Here is a 13,624-nt window from a genome sequence, read left to right on the forward strand (position 1 = left end):
AATGTTATGTTTAGAGCAATTTTAAACATCAATTTTTATCTTTTCATTCAATTGCATATGTTTACTATACTATTTGACACAAGGCATTATCTGAGGATATACAAATTGGAACAGAATTCTATAAATGGCTCAATTTCCCTCCGCAGCGAATAAGGATGGCAGCTGAATTCTGCCCAATGCGGTTCAGACACCAGACTAACCTTCACTTCCGGATGGTCAGGAGCAACACCAAATCTCACAAGGCCAAATGGGACTGGCAGCTTCTCGTAGATGTCAACCACAGCCGATTCATGGTACTAGAACACAAAAATAAAGTCAGCAAACTATGTATATAATGTACAGATTTGAAGAATCAATGTGTGGAAATAGACCACCCTAGAGATAATGAAGAAAACCTAAGAGTTCACACAATATTCACACAGCTTCTGCCCCGCCACTACTTGGATAACTACAAATCCTGGTTCTATTAGAAAGCAAAATACAGTACACTCTGGTTTCTCTTCAACATCATCCTGTGCCAGGATGAGCCTGGTACAGCTTACCGTGCTGCATATGACTCATATGATGCAGGCTCATACGAGCAGGTTCTTCCCAGAGATAGAGGATAAGTGTGAGAGATGTGAAGGGGGAGCAGACAAATCATGTCCATATATTTTGGTCATGTCAGAGATTAGTGGGTTCTTAGACCCCGATTTTTGAAGTACAGTCAGAGATCGAGAGAGTGAAGATGTCGCTGTGCCCACTGGTGGCGATCTTCGGAGTTTCGGAGCTGCCGGAGGGGAGGAGGGGGGCACGATGTTGTGGCCTTCGCTTCTTTGATTGCCCGACGGTGAATTGCCCGGGGTGGATGATGGTGGTGGTGGCGTGGTTGAGGGATGGGGCGGAGTTACTTAAGTTGGAAAAAATTAAGTCCGCTCTTCCGAGTTGGAGGATGTTCTTGTCCCTATTCAAGGATTTGTTTGTTGACAGCGGGTGGGGGGGGGGGGGGGGGGGGGGGGGGGGGGGGTTTGGAGGGAGTAGAGGGCGTTAAGGCTAAAAATAGGGGGGGGGGGGGGGAATGAAGTACAGTTTGGATTGTGTTGCGTTTTTATAAGATTGAGTGATTTGTGCATTTTGGTTTGGAATAAAAATATATTTTTTTTAAAAAGCAAAATACAACTTTGAAAGACATCCAAATGATGAATGAAATAATCAGAAATTGTCAAGTCTTTCCCCAAAATTGACAAGAGGTTTTCAGAAGCTCACTTACATCAAAAGATAACAAACAAGGAATCTCAACATCCCTTTGCTGGACTCCAACGGGGTGAGCAAAGAGATTGCCTGCTATGTACAAAACTGTGCACATTCATTGCACACATTCTTTATAAACAGGTTTAAAATTTTGTTATGTAGGCATTAAAAAGAGGAATATCTTGTTATCTCATCAGTGAACTGAGATTTGGAGTCAGAGCACTGGATTAAATAAGCAGAGCGGCTGTTACTTCAGTTTCCCAAAAGTACAAGTCACGGTCACTTCTTTAAACTGTTTCACCCAATTAGGTCATAAACTCCTCAGAATATCATTAAGAAAAGAGACAATATTATAATTTACTTCAATTCATAAAAATGGTCAATAAATAGCTGCACTATCAATTAAATGGACAGAGTTGTTGGGAGAAACTTTTCTCACTCGTAAAAGGGTCGAGAACACGAGGGCACTGATTTAAAGTGGTTTGCAAAATGTAGTGAGAGAAAAAAAGTGTTTCACACACCAAGTGGTCTGGAATATACTGCCTGCAAGTGAAGTGGAGTCATGTTCAATTGGGGTATTCAAGAGGGCATTAGATGACTATACAAATAGAAACAATGTTCAAGAGTACAAGAAAAAAGCAGGAGAATGGCACTAAGTCATGATGGTTTATAATTCCATCCAACAGTATTGTCAAGTGCTCACCGCTTGTGTGGGTATTTCTGCACTGAATACAAGCAGCAATACCCACAACATCATTTCACTTTAAAATCATGTACAAATGTACAATTCAGTGTTGTTTTTTTTTTTAAATTGTCCCCATCCAATTGTCGGTGGTCCTCTTCTAAAACCACTCAAAACCTTGTTGGGCTATGATGCTTTGGCTGACCTGTACCCAACCCAAGTTTCTGCACTATAGATAAGCTAATGATAGCAAATGTCAACATGTTATTCATGCTAGGGTTCTGATCCTGTCCTCTCTCAACATCTATACAAAACCTTTAATCAGACTGCAACCAAGAGGAGCAGTTGGACTGCTTTTATTCTGCCCCCCACCCAGGTGGATTGGGTCATTAATATCATCCAACCACCACATACCTGTCAAGTTCACTCTGCAGACACCACAGGTGAAACCTAGTGACCCTTCCATCCATGTGGTACCACAATAAGCCATGCACTTACAGTTGCGCCGCTGGTAGGAACAGGAGAAGACCATTTAGCTCGTCAAGCCTGTTGTACCTTTCAATTATTACATAGCTGACCTTTTTTTTTTAAATTTAGAGTACCCAATTATTTTTTTTCACAATTAAGGGGCAATTTAGCATGGCTAATCCACCTACCCTGCACATGGCTGGATTGTGGGGGTGAGGCCCATGCAGACAAGGGGAGTCACAGACAGTGACCCATGGGCTGGGATCGAACCAGGGTCCTCAGCACCTTGAGGTAGCAGTGCTAACCACTGCACCACCATGCCACCTATTGCTGAACTATATTCACTCACTCACCTCAATATCACTTAAAAAGCATACCGAACAACAACAATTAACCACCTTAGTTTTGAAGTATTCAACTTTTAAAATTTCAATTGACCTCCGATCTCAAAAATGGAATCACAATTTGTGAAGAATTCAACAAGTGGGGGTATTTGGGGAAAGCAAAATATTTGGACACAATTGTTGCCCACCAACCAGCTCCAACCCCCTTCCCTGGCAACTGATCAAGACTGAACCAACCGATTCACAATCTTGGCGTCACATTTAATCCGGAGAGGAGCCTCCTTGCTCATACTCCTGCCATCACTATTGAACCTGGGAAACACCTTGTGACCTCTTTACAGATGCTATAAAAATATAAGTTACTGCTATCTTTAAGCATTTACTTAGCCAAGTTGAAAATAGCTGCAAAAATCTTCACTCTTTGTGGAAATCTTCACCACTACATTTTCCTTTAGACAAGGTTACCTTGAGTAGGTGTTGGGCAGTGTAGAAACCCGCAGGCCCACTACCGATGATGCAAACTTTAAGTTCAGAACCTGTTTTTGAGGACAACCCCCGCACACCTAAATTGAAAACATGAGACACACATTATTACACTAAGTCACAGTGAATCCAAGACTTGGGCGGAGAGATGGCAGATGGAGTTTAATCCAGACAAATGTGAGGTAATGCATTTTGGAAGGGCTAATGCAGGTAGGGAATATACAGTGAATGGTAGAACCCTCAAGAGTATTGAAAGTCAAAGAGATCTAGGAGTACAGGTCCACAGGTCATTGAAAGGGGCAACACAGGTGGAGAAGGTAGTCAAGAAGGCATACGGCATGCTTGCCTTCATTGGCCAGGGCATTGAGTATAAGAATTGGCAAGTCATGTTGCAGCTGTATAGAACCTTAGTTAGGCCACACTTGGAGTATAGTGTTCAATTCTGGTCACCACACTACCAGCAGGATGTGGAGGCTTTAGAGAGGGTGCAGAAGAGATTTACCAGAATGTTGCCTGGTATGGAGGGCATAAGCTATGAGGAGCGATTGAATAAACTCGGTTTGTTCTCACTGGAACAAAGGAGGTTGAGGGGCGACCTGATCGAGGTATACAAAATTATGAGGGGCATAGACAGAGTGGATAGTCAGAGGCTTTTCCCCAGGGTAGAGGGGTCAATTACTAGGGGGCATAGGTTTAAGGTGAGAGGGGCAAGGTTTAGAGTAGATGTACGAGGCAAGTTTTTTTACGCAGAGGGTAGTGGGTGCCTGGAACTCACTACCGGAGGAGGTAGTGGAAGCAGGGACGATAGGGACATTTAAGGGGCATCTTGACAAATATATGAATAGGATGGGAATAGAAGGATATGGACCCAGGAAGTGTAGAAGATTGTAGTTTAGTCGGGCAGTATGGTCGGCACGGGCTTGGAGGGCCGAAGGGCCTGTTCCTGTGCTGTACATTTCTTTGTTCTTTGTTGTGCTGCAAGAATTGGATCCAAGTTGGCATGTTTGAAAAAAAGCACAACATTACATCCTGTGTTTTACATCCTGTATAGGCAGTGACGAGACAAACATTTACAATGCTGGCCCATTCTCAGGGAAGCAGCCCCCTCCCACCCCAAGGTACCACTCTCCTGTATATCTGGTATTGGGTCTTCTGTAGGCTGTTACACAAAGCAGAATACAGAAACCAGAAATAAACATTCTGAAGTGGGATAAGCACCTGCATGTAAGCAAGCCGAAAGGGAGACAGTCGGCTTGATTCAACTAAATGGGAGCAAAGTCCCACAGCAAACATGTTTAGTTGCCGGATTCTTGGCGTTACATGGCCATACACCATTCACATGAAATAAGGGACCTCAGCGGGCAACGCACAGCCCAGGCCACACAAAGCCCTGTTTTCTGCACAGAGGAGCTCCAATTCACCTGACAGCACATCTTTCAGGACTTGTGGGAGGAAACCGGAGCACCCGGAGGAAACCCACGCGGACGAGAACATGCAGACTCCGCGACAGACAGTGACCCAAGCCAGGAATCGAACCTAGGACCCTGGTGCTGTGAAGCAACAGTGCTAACCACTGTGTTACGGTTTAAGCCATAGTACAGCCAAATTGCAGCCAGGTGCAAGGGCCACATAACAGAAGCTGAGAATGACTCCTATCCTTCCAGTTCATCCGCACCCCCCTCCCGTGACCATCCACCACCTTCCAATGCGCCTCCCCTCACCAGACCCTCTCCCGAGCAAGGCACCATATAATCGTGGAGCGCAGCTGCTGTCTCACCAGGTAACGCCTGCCTGCCGCTCGCCTTGCGATAAATCGCTGCGAGAAGAGCCCCGCGCAGCCGAGACATCCTCACCCTGACCGGCGCTCACCCTCTGCCTCCCCCGCCCGCGACGTCATCCCCAGGCCGAGGTCAAAGAGCAGCCTCGCGGTCACATGGCTCGAGTCCCCACCAGTCAGAACGCGCCGTTCCTGAACCTGACCCCGCCTCTGCCGCCTGGGATAAGAGCTGTGTCTCTATGGGCTGGTAGGCTGGGAGGGTTATGAAACACGAATTGTGATTGGCTGGACCGCCTCCCGGCCACTGTCCGCCATAAGAGAAGTCTTTGTTGTTCTCCAGCTCAACACTGAGGGGAAGTTTAATAGAGGTGGGAATCCAGATAGAGTGGATAGGAAGGACCAATTTCTCTTAGCAGGCGGCACAGTGGCTAGCACTGCTGCCTCACAGCACAGTGCCCTGGGTTCAATTCCGACCTTGGGGAACCATGTGCAGTCTGCACGTTCTCCCGTGTCTGTGTGGGTTTCCTCCGGTGCTGCGGTTTCCTCCCACAGTCCAAAGACGTGCAGATTGGGTGGATTGGCCATGCTAAATTGCCCTTAGTGTCCAAAATGGTTAGGAGGGGTTATTGGGTTACGGAGATAGGATGGAGGCGAGGGCTTGGGTGGGTCGGTGTGGACTCGATGGGCCGAATGGCCTCCTTCTGCACTGTATGTTCTAAGTTCTAGTACTATCCCTCACACAAAATAGTTTACTTTTAATTTTACTCCTTGTAAAAAACATCACAGTTTGCTCTTTGGTGGGGTGTGATCCATGTCCACATATCTATTTTAGACTTGCATTGGATATATGATTCAGACTTTGAGAATATTGGAGGATATTCCACAATGGCCACCGGCCTTGTAGTTCTCTATCTGATTTTTTTCCTTAGTTTCCAACCTTCACCTTTCAGCAACTGTCCTCAGCTACTATGTTACATTCCAGAAAGCCAATTGGTGAAGGATAGAACTGGAGCCAATCTTTACACACTTCTTATTAAAATTTCCTTAGAATTGGTTAAACATTTGTAATTGGGGAAACTTGAATTGAAGAAGAAATCACTAAATATGAAAAGAAAATAATTTTAAGCAGCAAACATGGATTGCAAGGACGGCATGCCTGGTTTCTGTGTCATTTCTATGTAAAACAGTCCTCCGACAGCCTTGCCACTTCCAAGTCATCGGTGGTTATAGTTCCACTTGGTGCCAGGCAGACAAAAAAGAAAGAAATGCATTCGTTTCTCAATAGATCCAAGAAAAAGAAGTGTTGACTGCTGTCGAAACAGTCAAGCAAGCGATTTATATTTCCAGCTGCAAGAGAACTACACATTTACTATTAGCTGTGGTCATAAGCATAAAAGGTCCTTTGGAGTCTGGATGATTTACAATCGGAGGGGACTAGCAGTGTGCAGGGATGATCACTTCCCTTTCTCAACACTGTGTGAACAGAGAGGGAGACGCTCCAAATCATCAACAACCAAAAAACTGCACCATAAACAGCAAGGGAATAATGCAGTGCCTTCTGAGTGAAAGAGATCATTTAATTTTAAATAATAAAACAGTAACTTTTTAATAAAACAAACCTCCATGGATCCCCCCTCTCAATGCGCTCCATGAACCTCCCTAGCTATTGCCAACACCCTTGACGGCTTAGGACTCGACTGGGTCCAGGACAGTATTGAAATCACCCCCGTAATCAACTTGATGCGTGTCCAGATCAGGAATCTTCCCCAACACCTGCCTCATAAAGTCCACGTCATCCCAATTCAGGGCATAAATGTTTACCAGGACTACTAGCATCCCCTCCAGCTTCCCACTAACTATCACATACTTACCCCCTGATTGGCCACAATGCTCCCCACCTCAAACGCCACCCTGTTTTTAACCAACACCGCCATTCCCCACGTCTTCATATCCAGTCCCGAGTGGAACAGCTGCCCCACCCATCCCTTCCTCAGCCTCGTCTGATCCCCCAACTTCATATGCGTCTCCTGTAAAAACACAATATCCGCCTTCAGACTCCTCAAATGTGTGAACACACGCGACTGCTTAACCGGCCCATTCAACCCTTACAAGTTCCATGTGACCTGCCTGGTTGCTCCCTGCCCCCCTCCTCTGCTGGTCGTACTCCTTTTTGAGCCAGCTCCCGGCCCGCGACACGCATCCCTCCAGGCTCGCCCTCGGATGTCTGCCGCCATCTCTCCCTTCCCTACTGCGACTCACCAACCACTCCCATATCAGCAACCCCCTCCTCTCCACCCTCCTCCATCCTCAAACAAAGAACCAACCCAACCCAGCCCCCCCCCCTCCACACCTTCCTCCTGGCAACCCCCCACTTCACTCCTGTTTACTAGCCACCCAGCTAGCATGGTGGACCCGCCCAAGGCCTCTGACCTCCCCTCACCCCTCCAGTCCATCCACCCAAAAAAATTCCCAACCACCAACAAACAAAGAAAAAAAAAGGCACATTCACCATCGCCACTGTCCCGTCAAAACCCACCCCAAACTGCCCCCCCCCATACACTTTACAATGAACACAAAACTCCTCTCCAAAGTTCAATGTCCTCACACGCCTCCCAGACCATGGTCCCTCATAAAGTTCATCACCACCACTGATGAGTCAAAATAAAACTCCTGCTTCTGATGTGTCACCCACAAGCAGGTAGGGTACAAACCCCAAACTTCACCCCCTTCGAAAAGAGGTGATGCACTATCAATTACGACGAGACAAGAGTAGAATGTAATTGAGGCTTTATTACACAGAGATGTGTGGCCTCCTCCAGCAGCTTACGAAATGGCTGCTGTTCGGAGAGCACACACATTTATACTCTGCCTACTGGGCGGAGCCAGCAGTCAGAGATCTACCCCCGTACCTGTAGTACAGGGGCCTTACCGTAATACCCATATATACAATATAATACAACAGTGGTGACTACCACAAGAGGGCAGCCTTTATCCGGTTGAATCCGGCCCTCCTCTTTGCCAACTCTGCACCCACGTCCTGGTAGACCCGCAGCTCACTCCTTTCCCCGGTGCATTTCCTGACCTGCCTCGCCCATTTCAGGGTCTTTTCTTTGTCCTAGAATCAATGCAGCCTCACCACCATCGCCCTCAGCAACTCCCCAACCTGCGGCCTCCTCCTCAGCAGCCTGAGTGCCCGATCCACCTCGAGGGACCGGTCAAAGGCCTCCCTCCCCATCAACTTATCCAGCATGCTCGCCACATACTTGGCGGCCTCCGCTTCCTCAATGCCCTCAGGCATTCCGACAATCCTCAGGTTCTTTCTCTTGGAGCTGTTCTCCACGTCCTCTAATTTCTCCATCAGCCTCTTCTGGCTATCTAAAACCATCCCCAACTCCATCTCCAATGAGGCCATTTGCTCCTCATGCTCCCCCACTGCCTCCTCCACCTTCTGCATCACCAGGCCCTCAGCCTCCAGTCTCTGTTCCAATCTCCACAATCGCAGCTCTGAGCAGCCCCACCACCTTAGCTAAGTCTTCCAAAGCTTCTTTCCTCTGCTGTTGAAATTTACCATTCAGAAATTCCACCAGCTGCTCTATCGCACACAGATCGGACAGCGCTGCCCCCTTGCCCTCCACCATCTTGACCTGCGCCGCACCACAAAACCTTTCCTACTCCAGCTGCTCTCTCTTTCCCGTGGCACTTCTCGTCCTCCGATCCATACACCAGCCTCACCATAGGAGTACTACCTTCTCTGGGCACTCACACACCTTTAGCCCTAAAAAAGACCCCCAAATGGGTGGGGAAGGACCAACAAAATCCACCTCGAGTGGGAGCCAAATGTGGGACCACTCATTCCATGGCCACCACCGGAAGTCCCGAGTGAGAGTTGACTTGATTGAAGTATGTAAGATCCTGAATGGTCTTGACAAGGTGGACGCAGAAAGGATGTTTCCTCTTGTGGGTGAGTCCAGAACTAGGGGGCACTGTTTTAAAATTAGAGGTCACCCTTTTAGGCCAGAGGTGAGGTGAAATCTTTGCTCTCAGAGGGTTATGCAACTTTGGAATTCACCGCCTCAGAAGACAGTGGGAGTGGGGTCACTGAATATTTTCAAGGCAGAGGTAGATAGATTCTTCTTAGGCAAGGGAATTAAAAATTAACGGAGTAGATGGGAATGTAGAGTGTGAATCAAGCAGATCAGCCATGTTATTGTTGAATGGCAGAGTAGGCTCCCACCTCTCCACATAGGGGCAGCACGGTAGCATTGTGGATAGCACAATTGCTTCACAGCTCCAGGATCCCAGGTTCGATTCCGGCTTGGGTCACTGTCTGTGCGGAGTCTGCACATCCTCCCCGTGTGTGCGTGGGTTTCCTCCGGGTGCTCCGGTTTCCTCCCACAGTCCAAAGATGTGCAGGTTAGGTGGATTGGCCATGATAAATTGCCCTTAGTGTCCAAAATTGCCCTTAGTGTTGGGTGGGGTTACTGGGTTATGGGGATAGGGTGTAAGTGTTGTCCTTGGGAAGGGTGCTCTTTCCAAGAGCCGGTGCAGACTCGATGGGCCGAATGGCCTCCTTCTGCACTGTAAATTCTAGGATAGTCTTTGACAAGCAATCTGTATCCCTCGCCTGGGTTCTCAACCACAGTAAATGTTCTGACCATTAAGGCTAGAAAGGATGATTGTGGGGCCCTTTGTCCTGCAGATGAGTAGACTCCAATTGGCCAGGTCTGGCTTATGAAATGCAGGTGGCCTTTGGATAGTTCTCTTTAAATATGGTCTCTGCAGCCCACAGAGTCTCTACAAATATAACGAGGTGCACGGTTCTACGATACAGCCATGGTAGCTCCTTTTGTGTGAGGGCCACAGACAGACAGATTTAGCCATTTTAAAAGGTCTTTGTCCAGTTTTTAAAACATTTTAGAAATAGCCATGAGGATATCTATGTGTATATATTATGAAAATAAGGGTGAAGTTTTAGTCCCCTCATACAGCAGAAAGTATGCCTGCCAGAGGTGTGTGAATGGAGTTATGGACACGTATGAGTTGGACTGGTATTCCAAGATGGTCAGACAAAATTTATACAACATAATGGAGGTTTATACTAGCCTGTGGAAAGACACTATGTTGCATAAGTATAGAGTCTATTAAGTAAGTAATTTATTACTGTGCACTAAATATAGATGCTACTGTAACTACATTGACTAAATAAACATTGGCTGGTTTAATCGTCTGCTTTATGGGGAAGGATAATGAAGGGTGGGACTGCAACAGCCAGACATCAAATTTGTAGTTCTAAATTCTAATTGCTAAATGATGAGTGTTGCAGTGGGCTAAACTATTTGTTTGCCTCTGGGCCTTTGATTCCATCCTTACCTGCACCAAAAGTCTCCATTGGCTATTTGGATCCGATGTAAAATTTATTTGTGTAATCTGTATTTGGTTACTGGTGGGTGCCTCTACACGCCATGAAGCTACTGCTATTTTGATAATCACAAGGTGTAAGTGAGTTAAAAGTTAGAACTCTACGATCTCTCCATTCTGCACCTATTATTACATGTACAGCCAAACACATCTATCACAATTGGGAATTCTAACAATGGGGGACAATCAGAAAGCTGCGATTAGGTGGTGGGTCAGAATTGTGACAAGCTTGGTTTGCTGATTGTACAAAGAAGAAAAGACCAAGGCAAGTGAGGAATTCTGACAGGTAACTTTAAAGGACCATGGAAAGAAGGAAAATAGAGCAGGGAGCTATACAACAAGTCTTTATTTTAATAGATTGGGAATGTCAGAAGGAGAAAGAATGTGTGTATTGTTACAACACCCTGGACCAGTGCAAAGTCAACTTCAGCCCCACTTGACATGGAGTCGCAGGAGAACTGAATTAACCAATAATTTTTTGAAATAAATTTAGAATATCCAATTTGTTTTTTCCAATTAAGGGGCAATTTAACGTTGCCAATCCACCACCAACCCAGCACATCTTTGGGTTATGGGGGGTGAGACCTACGCAGACATGGGGAGAATGTGCAAACTCCACACGGACAGTGACCTGGGGCCGGGATCGAACCTGGGTCCTCGGCACCGTGAGGCAGCAGTGCTAACCACTGCTTCACAGTACTGCCCTGAATTAACCAATAATTCTTCAAAAATACCCAAAGTCTTTGGCCCTTGGGTGCCCAACAATTACAGTTCCCAGGCTTGTAAATTTAAACACTGTTACTTTTTATTTCTAACAAGAACTATCATGAGTTATACTCTCTTAGAGAGAGAGAGAGGTTCCTCCTTTTCTCTGCTGCTTGATTCAAAGTTACATGATCATTAAGCATCTACAGACCAAAATGGTAATAGAAAAAAATAAAGGAAGGGGAAATAAGGGAATCATAAAACCATAAGACATAGGAGCAGAATTAGGCCACTCAGCCCATCGAGTCTGCTCCGCCATTCAATTATAGCTGATATTTTCTCATCCCCATTTCTCAGGCCTTCTCGCCATAACCCCATATCCCCTTATTAATCAAGAACCTCTCTATCTCTGCCTTAAAGACACTCAGTGAATTGGCCTCCACAGTCTTCTGCGGCAAAGAGTTCCACAGATTCACCACCCTCTGGCTGAAGAAATTCCTCCTCAACTCTGTTTTAAAGGATTGTCCCTTTAGTCTGAGATTGTGTCCTCTGGTTCTAGTTTTTCCTGCAAGTGGAAACATCCTCTCCACGTCCACTCTATCCAGGCCTTGCAGTATCTTGTAAGTTTCAATAAGATCCCCTCTCATCCTTCTAAACTCCAACGAGTACAGACCCAGAGTCCTCAACTGTTCTTCATTCCAGGGATCATCCTTGTGAACCTCCTCTGGACCCTTTCCAAGGCCAACACATCCTTCCTTAGATACGGGGACCAAAACTGCTCACTATACTCCAAATGGAGTCTGACCAGAGCCTTATACAGCCTCAGAAGTACCTCCCTGGTCTTGTATTCCAGCCCTCTTGACATGAATGCTAACATTGCATTTGCCTTCTTAACTGCTGACTGAACCTGCACATTAACCTTAAGAGAATCATGAACAAGGACTCCCAAGTCCCTTTGTGCTTCTGCTTTCCGAAGCATTTCCCCATTTAGAAAATAGTCTATGCCTAGATTCCTCCTTCCAAAGTGTACAACCTCACACTTTTCCACATTGTATTTCATTTGTCACTTCATTGCCCACTCTCCTAGCTTGTCCAAGTCCTTCTGCAGCCCCCTTGCTTCCTCAATACTACCTGGCCCTCTACAGATCTTTGAAACATCTGCAAACTTAGCAACAGTGCATTCAGTACCTTCTTCCAGATCATTAATGTATATTGTAAAAAGTTGTGGTCCCAGTACAGACCCCTGAGGCACACCACTAGTCACTGGCTGCCATCCTGAAAAAGACCTCTTTATTCCCACTCTCTGCCTTCTGCCTTCTGCCAGTCAGCCAATCCTCTATCCATGCCAGGATCTTACCCTGAACACCATGAGTTCTTACTTATTTAACTCTCCTGTGCGGCACCTTGTCAAAGGTCTTCTGGAAATCTAAATAAGTCACGTCCACTGGTTCTCCTTTGTCTAATTTCCTTGTTACCTCCTCAAAGAACTCTAACAGATTTGTCAGACACGACCTCCCTTTGACAAAGCCGTGCTGATTCAGTCCTATTTTACCATGTACTTCCAAGTGCTTCGCGATCTCATCTTTAATAACAGACTCAAAAAATCTTACCAATGACCAAAGTCAGGCTAACCAGCCTATAATTTCCTGTCTTCTGCCTCCCTCCCTTCTTAAACAGTGGTGTTACATTAGCCACCTTCCAGTCCTCTGGGACCCTCCCTGCCTCCCTTGATTCCTGAAAGATCATCATCAATGCCTCCACAATTTCCTCAGCTATCTCTTTTAGGACCCTGGGGTATAGTCCATCTGGTCAAGGTGGCTTATTCACCTTCAGACCTTTCAGTTTCCCCAGAACCTTCTCCTTAGTAATGGTCACTGCACTCACCTCTGCCCCCTGATTCTCCTGGAACTCTGGCATCCGACTGGTGTCTTCCACCGTGAAGACTGATGCAAAGTAACTAATCAGTTCGTCTGCCATTTCTATGTTTCCTATTATTACTTCTCCAGCCACATTTTCTAGTGGTCCAGTGTCTATTTTTGCCTCTCTCTTACCTTTTATGTATTGAAAAAATCTCTTCCTATCTTCCTTTATATTACTAGCTAGCTTGCACTCATACTTCATCTTCTCCCACCTTATTGCTTTTTTAGTTGTCCTCTGCTCACTTTGAAAGGCTTCCCAATCCTCTGGTTTCAGCAGGAAGGATGACAGTATGACATGCTGAGAGGAACAAGAGAGTAATGGTGAGAGTAGTAACATTGAGCAAGATTACTTTATGATTACACCATTTACATGTAACCACAGTAGTACAGAGGTTAGCACTGTTGCTATATGGCAGCAGGAACCCTGGTTCAATTCGGACTTGAATGACTGTGTGGAGTTTGCACATTCGCCCCGTGTCTGCGAGGGTTTCCTCCAGATGCTCCGGTTTCCTCCCACAGTCCACAGATGTGCAGGTTAAGTGGATTGGCCATGATAAATTGCCCCTTCATGTCCAGGGCTGTGCAGGTTAGGTTACTT

At 46.2% G+C, this 13,624-nt stretch overlaps 1 protein-coding gene across 2 annotated transcripts in view; it reads right to left on the bottom strand.

Annotated features, from left to right (window-relative positions):
* fdxr (ferredoxin reductase) overlaps positions 1 to 5,089 on the bottom strand; it is a 40,710-nt gene extending 35,621 nt beyond the window's left edge. For both annotated transcript variants that reach the window (XM_072483055.1, XM_072483056.1), the window contains exons 1-3: positions 4,985 to 5,089; positions 3,190 to 3,287; positions 201 to 296 (exon numbers count right to left, since the gene is read on the bottom strand). In XM_072483055.1, coding sequence (XP_072339156.1) covers positions 201 to 296; positions 3,190 to 3,287; positions 4,985 to 5,054 — 264 coding nt within the window. In that variant the 5' untranslated portion in view covers positions 5,055 to 5,089. The remainder of the gene's footprint in view (positions 1 to 200; positions 297 to 3,189; positions 3,288 to 4,984) is intronic.
* Positions 5,090 to 13,624: the final 8,535 nt, after the last annotated feature.

The sequence above is a fragment of the Scyliorhinus torazame genome, chromosome 18 (assembly GCF_047496885.1).
Source record: "Scyliorhinus torazame isolate Kashiwa2021f chromosome 18, sScyTor2.1, whole genome shotgun sequence".
In the NCBI taxonomy this organism is placed as follows: Eukaryota; Metazoa; Chordata; class Chondrichthyes; order Carcharhiniformes; family Scyliorhinidae; genus Scyliorhinus; species Scyliorhinus torazame.